This window comes from Thamnophis sirtalis, unplaced genomic scaffold, assembly GCF_051295495.1.
Source record: "Thamnophis sirtalis isolate CommonGarterSnake01/CBP01778 unplaced genomic scaffold, rThaSir2_p1.2 scaffold_3, whole genome shotgun sequence".
NCBI classification, from domain to species: Eukaryota; Metazoa; Chordata; class Lepidosauria; order Squamata; family Natricidae; genus Thamnophis; species Thamnophis sirtalis.
Genome location: NW_028261383.1, coordinates 34,675,631 through 34,693,381, shown reverse-complemented (window position 1 = coordinate 34,693,381; position 17,751 = coordinate 34,675,631). Strand labels below are relative to the sequence as shown.

The 17,751-nt window shown below is 49.2% G+C and overlaps 1 protein-coding gene across 1 annotated transcript; it reads right to left on the bottom strand.

Annotated features, from left to right (window-relative positions):
• Positions 1–220: 220 nt before the first annotated feature.
• On the bottom strand, positions 221–6,082 carry LOC106550723 (uncharacterized). The gene is made up of 3 exons (XM_087708620.1): positions 5,992–6,082; positions 5,357–5,464; positions 221–1,743 (listed from the first exon to the last, which is right to left on the bottom strand). Exons 1-3 carry the CDS (start codon positions 6,080–6,082, stop codon positions 221–223), a joined length of 1,722 nt encoding a protein of 573 aa, XP_087564746.1.
• Between the last annotated feature and the right edge of the window lie 11,669 nt (positions 6,083–17,751).

Genomic DNA, 17,751 nt, shown 5'->3' with positions numbered 1-17,751 from the left:
GTCCACGCATCTTCAGGTAGGCCAAGGTTGAGAAACACTGTTCTAGAGGATCTAATTCTTCCTTTATGCCTCAGAAACAAATGTAGAACGTCAAGCCCAAAGACCCATCAGAACAGGATCATTTACATTGGACTTTGGGTTGGGGAAGCCTAGCCTGGAGAATAGACAGTTGGCACTAGACAGTCATGGACACCTCTCTAGCCCCTCCACCCTTGTCTCCTTAGCACGGTTCAACCCCTTTGTATTGTGAGGAAGCCAACCCCAGTACTGTCTCTTCTGCCTGGCGGGCGTGACTTCTGAGATGCCGGTAAAGGCGCGAGGTCCCGCAGAAGTGCCGTTTGCACTGGGGGCAGGGATACAGCCTCTCCTCCACGTGCACGCACTGGTGTTTGAGCAAAGCGGAGGGATCGGCAAACGGCTCGCCACAATTCCCACACGGGTGGGCAGAGAGCTGAGTACCATCGGGGTTGTGGTGGTGGGCATGTTGGTGGCGCTGGAAATGCAAGGTGCTGTTGAAGCTCTTGCCGCAGTCAGGGCAGATATGGGGCTGGCCCCCGGCGTGGGTGCGTTGGTGTCGATACAGGTGGGAGGTGCGCCCGAAGCACTTGCCGCAGTCCCCGCAGGAGTAGGGCCTCTCGCCAGTGTGGATGCGTCGATGTCGCTCCCAGTGGGAGCTCCACGTAAAACTGAGCCCACACTCCCCACAGTGGTACGGCTTATCGGTTGAGATGTGAAGCCGCCGGTGCTGAGCTAGCTGAGTGCGAGCGCTGAAGCTTTGCCCGCACTCCCCACAACCAAAGGGCTTATCAGCAGTGCCGTGGAGTCGGCGGTGGCGGGCCAGCTGGGACCGTCCCCCAAAACTCTGCCCACATTCTGAGCACTGGTGGTTCTGGTCCCCCCCAACCAAGTGCAGACGCTGGTGCTTCACCAACGCCAAGCCGTCAGCAAAGGCTTTACCACAAAGGGTGCACTTGTAGGGCTTGCGGCCGCGATGGGTACGCTGGTGCTGGTCAAAGTGCAGTGTGGTGCTGAAGCTGCGCCCACAGTAGGTACAGATGTAGGCACGGGTGACGTTGGCAGCTGTGTTGGTGCCATGAGTGCGCTGGTGGCGGTAGAGGTGGGAACTGCGGCTGAAGCGCTTGCCACACTCATTGCAAGGATAGGGCTTCTCCCCGGTGTGGATGCGTAGGTGCCGGGCAAAATGCGAACTCCAGGAAAAGCTCTTGCCGCAGTCGCTGCATTGGAAGGGCAGCCGGCCAGTATGGAGCCGTTGGTGAGTCACCAGCTCTGTGTTGCGCCGGAAACACCGGCCACACTCGGCACACTGGTAGGGCAAGCCCTGGGTGGGCAGGAGGGCTGGGGAGGGAGTTCCTGGGGTGGTGTTGGTACTGGCATGTGCCCGCTGATGCCGATATAAGTTAGAGCTGACGTTGAAGCTTTTGCCGCAGTCTTCACAATGGAAGGGGCGCTCGCCTGTGTGCGTTCGCCGATGCTTGCTGTAGTGCGAGCTGCAGCTGAAGACCTTCCCGCAGTCCTCGCATTCATAGCCCTTTTGCAGAACCAGGATGGGGGGCCCCTCCCCTGCCAGGACCTTGCTGCTGGATGGCTGCACCACCCTCCAGCGCAGGCTCTTGCAGTTCCCAGAAACCACCCTGGCGTCCAGCTTGAGCAGCTCTGCTGGGTGTTGCTGTGGGACTTCTTCCTCTTCACTCTCTTCCTCCTCCTCACTGCCCATCCCCTCACCTGGTAGGAAGAAAACACAAAGGGCCATCACCTTTCCAATATTCCCTCTGCGCTCTACATGGGGCTGCCCTTGAAAAGTGTCCGGAGACTACAATTGGTCCAGAATGCAGCTGCGCGAGCGATATTGGGTGTCCCGAGGTACACCCATGTTACACCTATCCTCCGTGAGCTGCACTGGCTCCCGATTGGTCTCCGAACGCACTTCAAGGTGCTGGTTATCACCTTTAAAGCCCTACATGGCCTAAGACCTGGATATCTCCGTGACCGCCTCCTGCCACATACCTCCCAGCGACCGATAAGATCTCACAGGGTGGGCCTTCTCCAGGTGCGTCGACTACACAATGTTGTCTGGTGGCTCCTCGGGGGAGAGCCTTCTCTGTAGCTGCCCTGGCCCTATGGAACGATCTACCCCCTGAGATCCGGATCCTCCCCACTCTCTCGGCCTTCCAGAAGTCTGTTAAGACCTGGCTGTTCCGGCATGCCTGGGGCTGTTGATCCTTGATTGAGCTCCAGCCCCACTAAGATTGAGTGTACGTTGTGTTCTTTTAATTCCTTTGCCTTTGTATTTTAAATTCTTTTAATATTTTTAACTTGTTTTTATGTAAGCCGCCCAGAGTCCTTCGGGATTGGGCGGCATACAAATTCATTAAATCTCAATCTCAAATCTCTCAATCTCCCATAGACCACACAGATAATCCTCGAGTTACTACTGTAATTGTGTCCTGCCATGGCAGTCATAACTCATAATGATCATTAAAAGAGAGTCGTCATGTGACCAGACCCTATTTCGTGACCTTTTTTGTGGCGGTTGTTAAGCAAACCGGAAATAAATTCTGGCAAAACCATAAATTGCAGTCATGTGACCACAGGGCGTTACAAATGGCAGTAAATGTGGGCCAGTTGTGGAGTGAACAAAATGGCTGCAGGGAAGGGGGCTGAACACTGGTTCTTCAATGCCATGGTGTAAGTAGCTTTTGGAGGGAATCCGTCATAACTTTGAAAAGTTGCTAAGCAACCGGTCGTAAGTGGAGAACTACCTGTATCCTGAAGAGATGGCCAGAACCTGGAGTATAGGGCCTATTCTCTAAGGTTTATTCAAATCAAAGCTTTCAGTTGCTAAGGGCTCTAAACCCTGAGGTGGCCTATTTCAAATTGTATTCTCTGCTAGCAAGCATTCGGCCATTTTCTTTTCCCGCCCTTTCTGGCTTTGCTGTGAGACTTGGTGGTTACAAAAGGATAAAGGAATCGGCAACAAGGAAATGTACGTGTCATTACTTCTCAATCCCTATTCTTGTCCTGTAAACAGACCACAGCAAACAAGGCTCCTCCTTCACCTAACACAAGGCAGTAACCAAAGGGACCGCCATAATTTTCATCCTCATCTCGGCCTCAGGAATGCCAAGTGAAAAACTGCAGGAATGGGCACAGCAACTAATCTGACAGGTGATCAGGTTTATATTGATTGTAACCCAGTGGTGGGTTTCAAATTTTTTTAGAATCTCTTCTGTAGGTGTGCCCTGCTTTGTGGGAGTGGCTTGCCAGCCATGTGACTGGGTGGGAGTGGCTTGCCGGCCACGTGACTAGGTGAGAGTGGCTTTCTGGCCATGTGACCAAGTGGTAGTCGCTTGGCAGTCATGTGACTGGGTGGGCGTGACCAACTTGTAAAATGTAGTGAAACTCACTTAACAACACTCTTGCTTAGCAACCAAAATGTTGGCTCAGAAACTCTGGCATTTGAAGTACGCAAGTCTTAAAGCTGTCAAGTTACAAGACCCGCGCACCCGTAACCCTTTAGAAAAAAAAAACCCAGGGGTGTTCAAACTTGACAGCTTTAAGACTTGTGGACTTCAACTCCCAGAATTCCTCCTCCAGTCATGTTGGCTCAGGAACTCTGGCATTGAAGTGTGCAAGTCTTAAAGTTGTCAAGTTACAAGACCTTTGCACCCCTTTAGAAAAAAATCCCCAGGGGTGTTCAAACTTGACAGCTTTAAGACTTGTAGACTTCAACTCCCAGAATTCCTCCTCTCGCTCTTCATCCTGATGATATGCGGATGGGCGGAGGGAGGGAGCTGGAACTGGTTCTAAACTGGTTCTAGATTTGAGGAACCTCTTCTATAGAAGTGGTTAGAACTGGCAGGAACCCACCCCTGTTGTAACCGAAGCCCCATTGGTCAGACATTGTTTCTGCAATGCAAGATTTTGTTCCAGAGTCCTCTTTGTATGAGCCGTGGTGGCGCAGTGGTTAGAGTGCAGTACTGCAGGCTACTTCTGCCAGCTGACTGCAATTTGGCAGTTCAAATCTCGCCAAGATCAAGATTGACTCAGCCTTCTGTCCTTCCCAGGTGGGTAAAATGAGGACCCAGATTGTTGGGGACAATAGGTTGACTCTCTAAACCGCTTAGAGAGCGCTGTAAAACACTGTAAAGTGGTATATAAGTCTAAGTGCTATTACTATTGCTGTCTAACCTTCTGGCTCCTGTTGTGGTCAGCTCCAGTCAAGTGACATCCTAATATATATATTTTAGCTAGCAGAAATTCAGGATAAACTTAAATAAATTTGCAAGTCAAAACCGGTAACAAACTGGCATTTTTCTACTGTAGTTAGGGGTCAGAAGCTGTAATTTCTTCCCCCCCCCATTCATCTACCTCTTTTTAATTTGAAAAAAACAACAACACCCCATTATTACTGCCACATTTCACAGCTTATCTCTCAAATCAAAGGCACCTCCACCAAATGTCTGAATCTCCAGTTCCTCAAGATTCCCATCTGGTTTAGTGGGGAAAGAGTATTAGGACTACAAGAGGAGAGAGGGGGATTCTAGGCTAACCTTCAGACACAGAGGCTCCCAGTGACCCTGTGCCTGTCACTCTTTCTAAGTCCATAAAAGTATTGCCATAGGGAAAAACAGGATGAGATAGTATTATGTACCCTGCCTTCAACTCCAGTACAAAAGATGGGATGTAAATAAAACAAATAAGCAAGTGATAATTAAATAACCATTTTTCAGCAATATATTTGTGAGAGAGATCTTATGTACGTGCATTGTGTTGCAAAGCTTTCAAAAATATTTTGCATCCCTCTCTCTCTCTCTCTCTCTCTCTCTCTCACACACACACACACACACACACACACACACACACACACATTCACCATCCCTCCTTTGGTTTTTGCAACCCAGATTTGATCATTTTCTAACCTTTTGAGGGGCCAGAGCAGGGGTGAAATTCAGCAAGTTCTGACAGATTCTGGAGAACTGGTAGTGTAAATTTGAGTAGTTTGGAGAACTGGCAAATACCACCTCTGGCTGGCCCCAGGAGTGGGGTGGGAAAGGGCATTTTGCAATATTCTACCCCTGCCACGCCTACCAAGCCACGCCCACAGAACCAGTAGTAAAAAAAATTGAATTTCCCCACTGGGCCAGAGAGTGTAGAAATTCTATTCTGTACTCTTGCCTAAATCTTGTTCCAGGCCACTGACTCGATCCATGTCAGACTGGAGCATAAATGGAGGTAAGGCTCATGTTCCCATGGACCCACTGAAGTGTGAAGGAAAACATATTGAAGAGAAAAGCTGAGATCTGCTACCTGGGTGCCCCCCCCCTCCTCTCCTCACCTAAATTGGCTCTTCTTGGGTTCTCCCTACTACCAGTCTCCAGGATGCTGGATTCCTCTTCCTCTTTCACCAAGAAAATCTCACTGGGTTTGGAGCTTGAAGATCCTGCTTGAAAAGGAAAGAAGAAAAATACATTAATTAACTTTGCTGGTTTGCTTGATTCCATCCTTCTTTTTGATTTGTTCTTCTCTATAGCTGCAGCTTCTACATCAACCCAGGGACCACTTCCTTGTTCATCCAGAGAAAATGCATCACTCCCCTGACATAATGATGGGCCAAGTTTACACAACATGCTTACCCATAAACCTACTAATTAGCAGATGGCTTATAGGTCCAATCCCAGTAATAGTTGCCCCATAGCTTTCTACATCTTGATAGCATTAGCACTTAGACTTAAATACCGCTTCACAGTGCATCACAGCCCTCTCTAAGCTGTTTACAGAATCAGCCTATTTCCCCCAACAATTTGGGTTCCCATTTTACCGACCTCGGAAAGATGAAAGGCTGAGTCACTCTTGAGCCGATCAGGATCGAACTGCTGACAGAATTAGCCTGCAATACTGCATTTTAACCACTGCGCCACCATGGGCCTTTGGTTATATATACATATAGTAAGTAAAAAAATATATATTTACTCAGTGCCACTAGAGTTTCACAGGCCTCCTGGTGAGTTTCTTTATAAGGTTTCTGCTTAGGATCTACAACTAGCCACTGATTCTCCATCATTCAGTCCCAAGTCACCTCCAGACAATGAACCAGCTCCTAAAACAAGAAGAATGTTATTCACACCATTGACACATCACAATCTTTTCTTCTGGCAATGGCTAATAACCGGGGCAATGCAATAACTAAAACAGCAATAGCACTCTCTTGGAAGTCAGGACACAATGCCTTTTAAAATACAGTTACTAACTTTTTGTTTTCATCTGGATTATCAGAACCAACTCACTTGGTTCTGTTGGAGTTATTTATGGAGGTAAGATAATGCTAGATCTTTTTATTCTGAATATGCTGAAAATAGAACCTATCTTCAGTCTGTTCATAATCATCACTGATGTTGAACTAGATATTACATTCTACCTAGCAAGAGAATAACCAGGTTGCTATGAGGTGTTTTTGCAGGTTATTTTGCTTGCATTCACACAGATGTGGAGCGCCATTTGGGCAGGGAATAAGGAAGTGAATCTGACAATGCCTTAGGGCAGGGGTATCAAACTCAAGGCCAGAGGCTGGATCTGGCCTGCGGGATGCTTAGATCTGGCCCATGGGACCGACCTGGAAACAGTGAAGAACCGGCCCACGGTGCCTCTGCCAGTAAAAATGGAGCTCGGGAGGGCTGCATTCAGCCCTCCCACGCCCCATTTTCGGCTGCAACAACTTCACGCAGCCCTCTGCCAGTGAAAACAGAGCTCTGTTTTTGCTGGCAGAGTGCTCAGGCCACCACAGGCACCCCCAACACGAGTGATATCAAGATGGCCACGCCCACCCTGGCCACGCCCACCCCAGCATCCCAAGGTCAAACACAATCCTGATGCAGTCCTCAATGAAATCAAGTTTGACACCCCTGCCTTGGGGTTCTCTGAGGCTTGAGTCCTGCCTCCTATGAATTGGACCTCTGCCCTGATTTCAGTGCCTGGATGAGATGCAAAGATTTGGGTTGAAGTATCAACAGTATATCTGTGGAGTCTTTGGTGTTCTTTGAGTTTGGTTGTTTTCTTGCAAACGTTTCATTACCCAACTAGGTAACAACATCAGTGATAGGAATCAGTAAATCTATATACTACCAAAATTCTCATGTCTGTAACTTTTAACTGGGTGAAATAGTGCATCTTAGGGCAACCCCTTTTTAGCAGTTAGCAATAGCAGTTAGACTTATATACAGCTTCATAGGGCTTTCAGCCCTCTCTAAGTGGTTTACGGAGTCAGCATATCGCCTCCACAGTCTGGGTCCTCATTTCACCCACCTCGGAAGGATGGAAGGCTGAGTCAACCTTGAGCCGGTGAGATTAGAACCGCAGAACTGCAGATAACAGTCAGCTGAAGTGGCCTGCAGTACTGCACCCTAACCACTGCACCACCTCGGCTCTTTTTCAACCAAGGTACATCAAATAAGTCAACTTACTGAATGCATCCAAAATCCAGGACCTGTGTCTCCTAAGAGATTGAAATTTGGCAAATTTTATAAAAATATTTTATGATATAAAAATCACCATGAAGTGCTTTACGACATCATATAAAATGTTGTAAAACATTTCCTGTGATCAGCTCCTGAAGTGTGACTGTACAGTGCAATTCAACATGGGCCGCTTTAAAAGCAGATATCTCTCTGAATATCTCCCTAATTTTTTTTTTAGAACTTTTCAAGTATTTTAGAAGTTCTACCATTGTTGGGAATATTGAGGAATCTGATAAGGACGTATCTGAAACATTGGACCAACAAGTAAGGATTGTCTAGTTAATGATAGTTTGCTATACATTGCCACCCCAGAATGAATTGAGGATGCTGTGAAAATCATGACCAGGTTCCAAAAGGTAAATCTCTGGAAGAACTAAAATGTACTCAAGTCCCTGCAAAAGGAAGTTGCTATTTTTAGTGATAAATCTTGGCTGTATCTTAGCTTGGGTTCAAGCTTCCAATGGTGTCATATTCCACTTTGAAGAACAGACCTGCAATATGAAAGTCTTCCTGGACTTGTAGTAGCCATTCCAAATGTTTTGGATAATAATGCCTTTAATCCCCAGTCAACCTGAAGGAGAGGAATAGCAGCCCAACACATCAAAGGAAGGAGCAGGCTTCCTTAATCCATCCTTTAAGGTATGACTGGACCTTATGATGGTCCAGTCAGCCATCAAGTGATGACAATTGGACATAAATCATAGCTGATGAAAACTCCTTATCAACTCAGCAGACAACATACACAGCGATTACATTCATTGTAATCAACCTTCAGGTAAACTGGCCCATGAGAAATCAAGAGGTCTAACATGCTTATGAACACAAACCTACCTATATCTTTCCCAGTTCTGAAAACCTGGCTACTTCTCTTTTACTTAAGGATTATCCTGATTTGAAGAAAGCCGTTTGTTAAGCCATAAAACAGCATACAAGGAAATGCCTAGGACAGTGATGGTTAGCCAAAATCAGGGAGAGTGCAGGGGGGTCGTGCATGTGGGGGCCCACACCAATAATTCTATGCGCCCACCCCCATGCACGTGCACGCCCCACCGTTTTTGGCGCGTAAAGGCACGGTGGACCCGTTTTTTGTCTTCCCCAGGCTCCAGAGGCTGGGGAGGGTGAAAACGGCCTCCCCCGCCCCCGAGACCCTCCATAGGCCGGAAACGGTCCATTTTTCGACTACCGGTTTGCATGTTGGGCTGTTTTTCACCCTCCAGAGGATGCAAAATGGCCCAACGCACAAACCGGAGGTTCAGGAACGGACTTCTAGGTTGCCTGTAGGGCTGTTTTTCTCCCTCCGGAGGCTTGAGGGAAGCCTCTTGAAGCCTCCGGAGGGTGAAAAATGGCCAAAAATGAAGGCTGAAATCGGCTGGCCAGCATGCGCATGTGCGCTGCAGCTGGCAGGGCAATAGCAATAGCAGTAGCAATAGCAGTTAGACTTATATACCGCTTCATAGGGCTTTCAGCCCTCTCTAAGCGGTTTACAGAGTCAGCATATTGCCCCCAACAACAATCCGGGTCCTCATTTTACCCACCTCGGAAGGATGGAAGGCTGAGTCAACCCTGAGCCGGTGAGATTTGAACAGCCGAACTGCAGAACTGCAGTCAGCTGAAGTAGCCTGCAGTGCTGCATTTAACCACTGCGCCACCTCGGCTCTAAAGGGCAAAGAATTGCGTTCCCTAAGAAATGGCTCCACGTGCCACTTGTGGCATGCGTGCCATAGGTTCTCCATCACGGGCCTAGGTAATGAATACCATCGCAAGAAGTCTATAGGGGAGGGGTTTATACTGAAGTGTCTTCAATAGTGATGGAGATTACCAGGGTCTGTCCCCTTCAAGAGTTTTTATTCTTTGCCTGATAGAAGGGAGTTAGAAATGACCAACTAGTGCCCAAATCTCTCTCTCCCTCTATTGATCCTCATACAATGGAATTTAAAAAGCAGAGCGTCAGACAATTGAATCGTAGTTTGTGTCTGCACATGTATAATTATCTATATCAACCTTATATATTGAATCCCTTATTTCCAAAGGCCTAATCCAAGATTCCCATATTTTCTATAAAAAAAGACATTTGGCTCTGAATAATTTTGAAAATGCCAGGCAACCAGTCACAGACAATTATGGAGGTTTGTTTTAATGAATGAATGTGCCGGAAAGAAAAAGAGAGATCAGTCCACATCAAGAATTGTTTCCTCCAGAAGCAGATGGCTGGCTTCCAAACATTCTAAATCATGATCTGTTGATCAATGTTTATTTGGGGAAAAAAACATACAACATGCTTTGCCAAAATCAAACAAATCACATTTGATTAATCATAGTGTGTGAATCAGATCTGAACTTTAAAATAAAACATTCAGAAGAACCACAAAGCAACCTTGGCTATCGTGGGTATGGCAAAAAGGTAAAAGTCTCTTGATTTAAGACAGAATATAGGTAGATTCTTTATCACCTCACTGTACAGAACTTTATTAATAAGGGAAATGATGTTGTTGTTAGTTGTGAAGTTGTATCCGACCCATCGCAACCCCACAGACAACGTTCCTCCAGGCCTTCCTGTGCTCTACCATCCTCTGGAGTCCATTTAAGCTCACGCCTACTGCTTCAGTGACTCCATCCAGACACCTCATTCTCTGCTGTCCCCTTCTTCTTTTGCCCTCAATCTTTCCCAGCATTAGGCTCTTCTCCAGTGAGTCCTTCCTTCTCCTTAAGTGGCCAAAGTACTTGAGTTTCATCTTCAGGATCTGGCCTTCTAAAGAGCAGTCCTGGTTGAATTCCTCTAGGACTGACCGGTTTGATCACCTTGCAGTCCAAGGGACTCGCAGGAGGGAAATAAGGGAAATACCTGGCAGTAATTACCTACCTCTATTAAAAACTGGACTAAATTCTCCATCAGTTTAGTTCCCCTTGCTCTTAACTCATCCCTGGGTCCTTCCCATCTCAGAAAGGATGGTGAAGGAGAGCACTTCTTATTCCCATTTCATAAAGGAGAGAAGTTGAGGGAGGGAGGGAGGGAGGGAGAGAGAGGGAGAAAGAGAGAGAGAGAGAGAGAGAGAGGGAGAGGGAGAGAGGGAGGGAGAGGGAGAGAGAGAGAGATCAGGATCCAAAGCTATCCAGAGGAATTTCTGTAAAATACCAGGATCCTATCAACCTACATTCTTTCTCCCTCACATCTTTAGTGCAAAATAGCAGACATTTCAGAGCAATTAAGACGTAAGGCTTGTTCTGCATCCTTAGGGTATTTTTTTCTGCATTTTCCAAACACCTTTACAGATCCAGGTGTGAGTGAGACACGCAGAATTGTGCAGAATTGCACAAAGGAACCTTGGCCCCGGCGAGCGGAGGGGCTTCTTCAAGGCATCTTGTTTCCCAGCTCTCCAAAGAGAAACTTTTGAAGGAGACCGAATTCCCCTCGGCGGGGGCTGGACCATTGTTCGATTGGGGGCGGGAAGGAAGAAGGGACCTGAAGAGGGCTCCTACCGGAGTTTCCCTGGGTTCTTCCGTCCTGATCCTGGTTGATCCCACCGACCCCTTTCTTTGAAGCGCTGATCGACCGCCCCCCTCCCCTCCGCCCATTCCGGTGTGTGTGTGTGTATGGGGAGAATTGTGGGAGGGGGCGGGGAGAGGGCGAAGAGCGAAGGCTGCTCCACGGGGAGAGGGTCGCTTCCCCCGTCTCTCCCCACGGGTCTCCTCTCCCCCTCCAGGCATTCTTCCTACCTGCTCCTCTTCGGCTGCAGGTCCCTCGAGGATCTCGACTCCAGCCCTTCAAACAATGAGGAAATCTCTCGCCTCCCGGCCCCAGGTCTTCCCTCCGGGTCGTCTTGGCGCAGCTCCCGGCCTTTTGGGGATGCTGAAGGGGGACCGGGAAGCCCCCCCCCCCGCTTGCCGCCTGCGAGAGAGAGAGGCAGCCCGAGGCCGTGGGCAGGGAGGAGGCAGCCCCGTCCCACCAGCGCGAGTCCGGCTCTTGGCTTGCTTTTCTTTATGGTCCTCCGCCTCCCCGCCTTCCTGCCTCCCCCTCCTCTCCCCTCGGCATCAAATCCAAGCACCACCATCGGTTGCTCCAGCCCCTTCCTGTGTCCTCGCAATAGCAAGCCGGTCTGAAACCTCTGGAAATCGTAGGTGCGCGCGTGTGTCTGCCCGCGTGGGGGGTGGGGGGTGGAGGGGTGGGGTGCGTGTCTGAGAGTCGCCAATAACAATGCATCGAGCGGAGGGGGGAACCCTCGTTTTTTCAGGGCTTTCCCAGCCTTCTCCCGCCAGCCCCAGGTGCTCGAGAGGTGAAGGGGGACCAAGTGACCCGGTGCTGGGCTTGGCAGCCCTGTGGGCAGGGGTGAAATTCAGCAGGTTCTGGAGAGCAGAAATTTTGAGTAGTTTAGAGGACCGGCAAATACCACCTCTGGCTGGCCCCAGAATGGGGTGGGAAGGGGCATTTTGCAGTATCCTTCTCCCAGGAGTATGGTGGGAATGAAGATTTTGCAATATCCTTCCCCCAGGAGTATGATGGGAATGGAGATTTTGCAATATCCTTCCCCTGGAATGGGGTGGGAATGGAGATTTTGCAGTATCCTTCCCCCAGGAGTATGGTGGGAATGAAGATTTTGCAATATCCTTCCCCCAGGAGTATGGTGGGAATGAAGATTTTGCAATATCCTTCCCCCAGGAGTATGGTGGGAATGAAGATTTTGCAATATCCTTCCCCTGGAGTGGGATGGGAATGAAGATTTTGCAATATCCTTCCCCCAGGAGTATGGTGGGAATGAAGATTTTGCAATATCCTTCTCCCAGGAGTATGGTGGGAATGAAGATTTTGCAATATCCTTCCCCTGGAGTGGGATGGGAATGAAGATTTTGCAATATCCTTCCCCCAGGAGTATGGTGGGAATGAAGATTTTGCAATATCCTTCTCCCAGGAGTATGGTGGGAATGAAGATTTTGCAATATCCTTCCCCTGGAGTGGGGTGGGAATGAAGATTTTGCAATATCCTTCCCCCAGGAGTATGGTGGGAATGAAGATTTTGCAATATCCTTCTCCCAGGAGTATGGTGGGAATGAAGATTTTGCAATATCCTTCCCCTGGAGTGGGGTGGGAATGAAGATTTTGCAATATCCTTCCCCCAGGAGTATGGTGGGAATGAAGATTTTGCAATATCCTTCTCCCAGGAGTATGGTGGGAATGAAGATTTTGCAATATCCTTCCCCTGGAGTGGGGTGGGAATGAAGATTTTGCAATATCCTTCCCCCAGGAGTGGGGTGGGAATGAAGATTTTGCAATATCCTTCCCCCAGGAGTATGGTGGGAATGAAGATTTTGCAATATCCTTCCCCTGGAATGGGGTGGGAATGGAGATTTTGCAGTATCCTTCCCCTGCCATGCGCACCAAGCCACGCCCACAGAGCCGGTAGTAAAAATGTTTGAATTTCACCACTGTCTGGGGTGGGGTGGGGGGGTTTAGGTTTTCCTTCCCTAGGATGAGCAGGGAATCAACAGCAGAAGGCACAACCTTGTGGTGCCTGACGTGTAAACAGTCCAGCCATGTGCCGGGCCCGGGGGAAAAGGATAAGGCAACAGTCCTGACTGAGGTAGATTTATGAGAAGATATAGGAGTCCTTCCACCAATTTGTAGTTTGGGGAAACGAATGGGAAACAAGCTGTCTTGCTTTCCAGTTCACCCCACGGTATCCCTTTTCAACCAAACTCAAAGCACTGACAGCAGAACTGCAAAATCAATCCATTATCATTGCTTGAGCTCCAAATCAGAACTCTGCCTATGCCTCAGACCTTCTCCTGGGAGTCTGGCATCTGCTGCCAGTATGGGTGAGGTGGCCAACACGAGAGCCATTCTACTGTATTGTAACCCACCTGGAAATTGGCACCGGTTGGTGCAGGCTGGGCTGCTGTCCTTTTGAATGTGATACTAGCCCTGGTCCTGATGAGAAGCAGCTGTCCAAGGTCTGAGGCTTCCTTCAGCCTGGAAAAGTGTTTCCCTGCCCAACTATCTCAAGAGTCCCATTAATCAAGAATATTATGGTGAGGTTTGAAACTAAAGACCTTCTCCTTGTAAGGCCCGTGATCCACCACTCAATTCTAGGTCTTTCTAATCACATAGTTACTTGTTTGTTGATGAACAAATTTGGTCACATGAGCTAGGAAACATGGGTCCATATCCAACCCGTTTGATCTACATTCAGATCCTCTTTTTGGCTTAGTTCTCTCACCAATAAATGTTATGAGCATTTTTAAACAATATCATTGTTACAAAACCTTATTTGTTCTTCACACTAAACTTTCTGAATAAGCCACAGTTCTCTGGGTTCACACAATCTATCTATATATAAAAATGACTGTGTGTTTGTGTATGTTCCAGCATATGTCTGGAACGCCTGGAGCAATTTCAACCAAACTTGATTAATTACCCTCTGGAAACAAATACTGTGGTGGGTAAGACACCCCTAAGACCCCTTGGGGTGTGTGTTCGGTTAAGAGCCTGTTGTGCCTTAAAATGGCTTCTAGTGTACTGCCTTAAAATGTCTTCTACCGTACAGCGCTGTGGAGTTGCCATGCTAACAGCTTCACAGTACTCCACCCTCTGGTAAGGGGGGAAATCCAACATTAGAAATTGAGGCGACGTTCATGGAAGGAGAGTTGGGATAAATAAATACCAGGATAGTGCCGGGTTACCAGCTAGTGATTTCATAAATCATGACCGCAATCGAGCCTTGGTGGCGCAGTGGTTAGAGTGCAGTACTGCAGGCTACTTCTGCTGCCTGCCAGCTGCCTGCAATTTGGCAGTTCAAATCTCACAAGGCTCAAGATCGGCTCATCCTTCCATTCTTCCAAGGTGGGTAAAATGGGAACCCAGATCGTTGGGGACAATAGGCTGAATCTGTAAACTGCTTAGAGAGGGCTGTAAAGCACTGTGAAGCGGTATATAAGTCTAAGAGCTAGTGCTAGTGCTATCAAGCCCCAAATTTCTGTTGCTCAATGAGACAAATTTTAAGTGAATTTTGCCCCATTTTATTTACCCCTTTTTTGCAGGTTCTGACAGGTTCTGGAAAACCAGGAGTGGAAATTTTGAGTAGTTCGGAAAACCGGCAAATATCACCTCTGACTGGCCCCAGAGTCGAGAGGGAATGGAGATTTTGCAGTATCCTTCCCCTGCCACACCCACCAAGCCACACCCACAGAACCAGTAGTTAAAAAAAATGAATTTCAGCACTGCTTTCTTGCCACAATTATTGCAGTTGTTAAGTTAGTGTTAGATACTTGCTTTAACTACAGTGGTTTCCACCAAGGTCCTCTGTTCCGGCGGGAACAGAGGTTTAATCCTATTGGTCGAAGGGTCTGACAACTCCCTATAAAAGGGCTGCTGTCAGACTCAACCTTTGCTGGATTGTTCTTACTTGCTGTACATTAATAAAGAGCTGTTGTTGCCTTTAGCCTTGTGTGCCTTTCCATTACCCGATCCAACAGTTAGTAACATGGTTGTTGAGTGAATCAGGCTTTCTCATTGACATTGCTTGTCAGAAGGTGGCCAAAGGTGATCACGTGACTCCAGGATACTGAAAATATGAGTCATAAATATGAGTCAGTTGCCAAGAGTCTGAATTTTGATCACGGGATCGTGGGGATGCTGCAAAGATTGTAAGTGTGAAAAATGGGCATAAGTCACTTTTTTTCCATTGCCATTGTGACTTTGAACCATCAGTTTAGTTTAGTTTAGTTTATTGGAATTTGTAGGCCGCCCTTTTCCCTGAGGGGACTCAGGGCGGCTCACATAAACTAGGAAGGGGGGGGATACAGACAACAAAATAGAGACAAATACTAAAATGGTAAGCAACATACATTCATCATTCGGGAGGGGTCACTATCCTTATCCCCAGGCCTGGCGGGCGAGCCAGTTCTTCAAGGCTGTGCGGAAGGCTTGGACGGTGGAGAGGGTGCGGATCTCTACAGGGAGCTCGTTCCAAAGGGCCGGGGCTACTGCTGAGAAGGCCCTCCTCCTTGTAGTTGCCAGCCGACACTGGCTGGCCGATGGAATACGGAGGAGGCCTAACCTATGAGATCTTATTGGTCGCAGGGATGTAATTGGCAGAAGGCGGTCTCTCAAGTATCCAGATCCACTGCCATGAAGGGCTTTATGGGTGATTAATAGCACCTTGAAGCGCATCCGGAGATCGACAGGTAGCCAGCGCAGCTCGCGGAGGATAGGTGTTATGCGGGTGAATCGAGGAGCACCCGCAATCACTCGCGCGGCTGCGTTCTGCACTAGCTGAAGTCGCCGGATGCTCTTCAAGGGCAGCCCCATGTAGAGCACATTGCAGTATTCCAGCCTAGAGATCACTAGGGCCCGAGTGACTGTTGTGAGAGCCTCCCGATTCAGGAAGGGTCGCAACTGGCGCACCAGGCGAACCTGGGCGAATGCCCCCCTGGTCACAGCCGTTAGGTGGTGGTCAAATGACAGCTGCGGATCCAGGAGGACTCCCAAGTTGCGAACCCTCTCTGAGGGGTATAGAATTTGACCCCCCAGCCTGAGTGATGGTATATTAGTCAAATCTTTGGGAGGAAAACACAACAGCCACTCGGTCTTTTCCGGGTTGAGCACAAGCTTGTTAACCCTCATCCAGTCCATAACGGCCTCAAGACCCCGGCTCACCACATCCACCGCTTCATTGAGTTGGCACGGGGCGGACAGATACAATTGAGTATCGTCCGCATATTGATGGTATCTGATCCCGTGCCTGCGGATGATCTCTCCCAGCGGTTTCATGTAGATGTTGAATAGTAGGGGGGATAAGACCGACCCCTGAGGCACCCCATAATTTAGGGGCCTAGGGGACGATCTCTGCCCCCCCACTAACACCGACTGCGACCTGTCCGAGAGGTGGGAGGAGAACCACCGTAACACGGTGCCTCCCACTCCCACCTCCCGCAGTCGTCGCAGAAGGATACCATGGTCGACGGTATCGAAAGCCGCTGAGAGGTCAAGGAGGACCAGGATGGAGGGATGTCCTTCATCTCTGGCTCTCCAAAGATCATCCATCAATGCGACCAAAGCGGTTTCTGTGCTGTAGCCGGGTCTGAAGCCTGACTGGAAGGGGTCTAGGTAGTTTGCTTCCTCCAAGGACCGTTGGAGCTGAAAGGCCACCACCTTCTCAACAACCTTTCCCAGAAAGGGAAGGTTGGAGACAGGGCGATAACTATTAAGGACAGCCGGATCCAAGGATGGTTTCTTCAGGAGGGGTCTCACCACCGCCGCTTTCAGTGCGGCGGGGAAGTTCCCCTCCCGAAGGGAGGCGGTCACAACCGCCTGGATCCAGCCTCGTGTCACCTCACTGCAGTCCCTGACCAGCCATGAGGGACACGGATCCAAGCACAGGTGGAGGTACTTACAGCTCTCATGGCCTTGTCCACATCCCCGGGGGTAACATCCTGAAACTCAACCCAGAGCTGTTCTACTTGGTCCCCCAGTGTCTCGGCTGGAACTGCAGGAATGGAGTCCAAGTCCGACCGAAACCGAGCAATTTTGTCCGCTAGAAATTGGGCATATTCTTCGGCTCTGCCCTGCAAGGGTTCCCCCGCCTCCCTTTTGTTCAGTAGGGAGCGGGTTACCCTAAACAGGGCGGCCGGACGGGACTCAGCGGATGCAACCAGGGTGGCTATGTGTGATCTTTTTGCTGCCCTGAGTGCCCTGGTGTATTCCCTGGTGCAGGTGGTTACCATTGCTCGGTTCGATTCGGACTTGTCGGACCTCCAACGGTGCTCTAGGCATCTCCTCCGGCGCTTCATCTCCCGGAGCTCCTCGGTAAACCAAGGGGGTCTCCGGGATCCGCTGTCTCGGAGGGGCCGCAGTGGCGCAATCCGGTCGAGGGCCTCCGACGCTGCCGAGTGCCACGCAGCAGTCAGAGTCTCCACCGGACTGTGGGCGAGAGTGTCAGGAATGACCCCAAGCTCTGTCTGGAACCTTAACGGCTCCATAAGACGCCTGGGGCGGAACCACCTGGTCGGTTCCTCCTCCCTACAGTGGGGGTTTGGCCTCCGGAAGTCGAGCCTCAGTAGGCAGTGGTCTGACCACGACGGGGGTATGATGTCGCTCCCCCTCAGACCAAGATCACAAATCCACTGCTCCGAGAGAAATACGAGGTCAAGCATGTGTCCCGCTGAATGGGTTGGGCCTCGAATTACTTGGGTCAAGCCCATGGCTGTCATGGAAGCCATGAACTCCTGC

What these genes read in the sequence shown, in the direction of transcription:
- LOC106550723 (XM_087708620.1), bottom strand. Translation starts at nt 6,082, where the DNA reads ATGATGGAGAATCAGTGGCTAGTTGTAGATCCTAAGCAGAAACCTTAT. An exon ending in TGAAACTCTAGTGGCACTGA is followed by an intron (nt 5,465 to 5,991) that starts GTAAATATATAT and finishes TTCCTTTTCAAG; the next exon opens with CAGGATCTTCAAGCTCCAAA. An exon ending in CCCAAGAAGAGCCAATTTAG is followed by an intron (nt 1,744 to 5,356) that starts GTGAGGAGAGGA and finishes TCTTCCTACCAG; the next exon opens with GTGAGGGGATGGGCAGTGAG.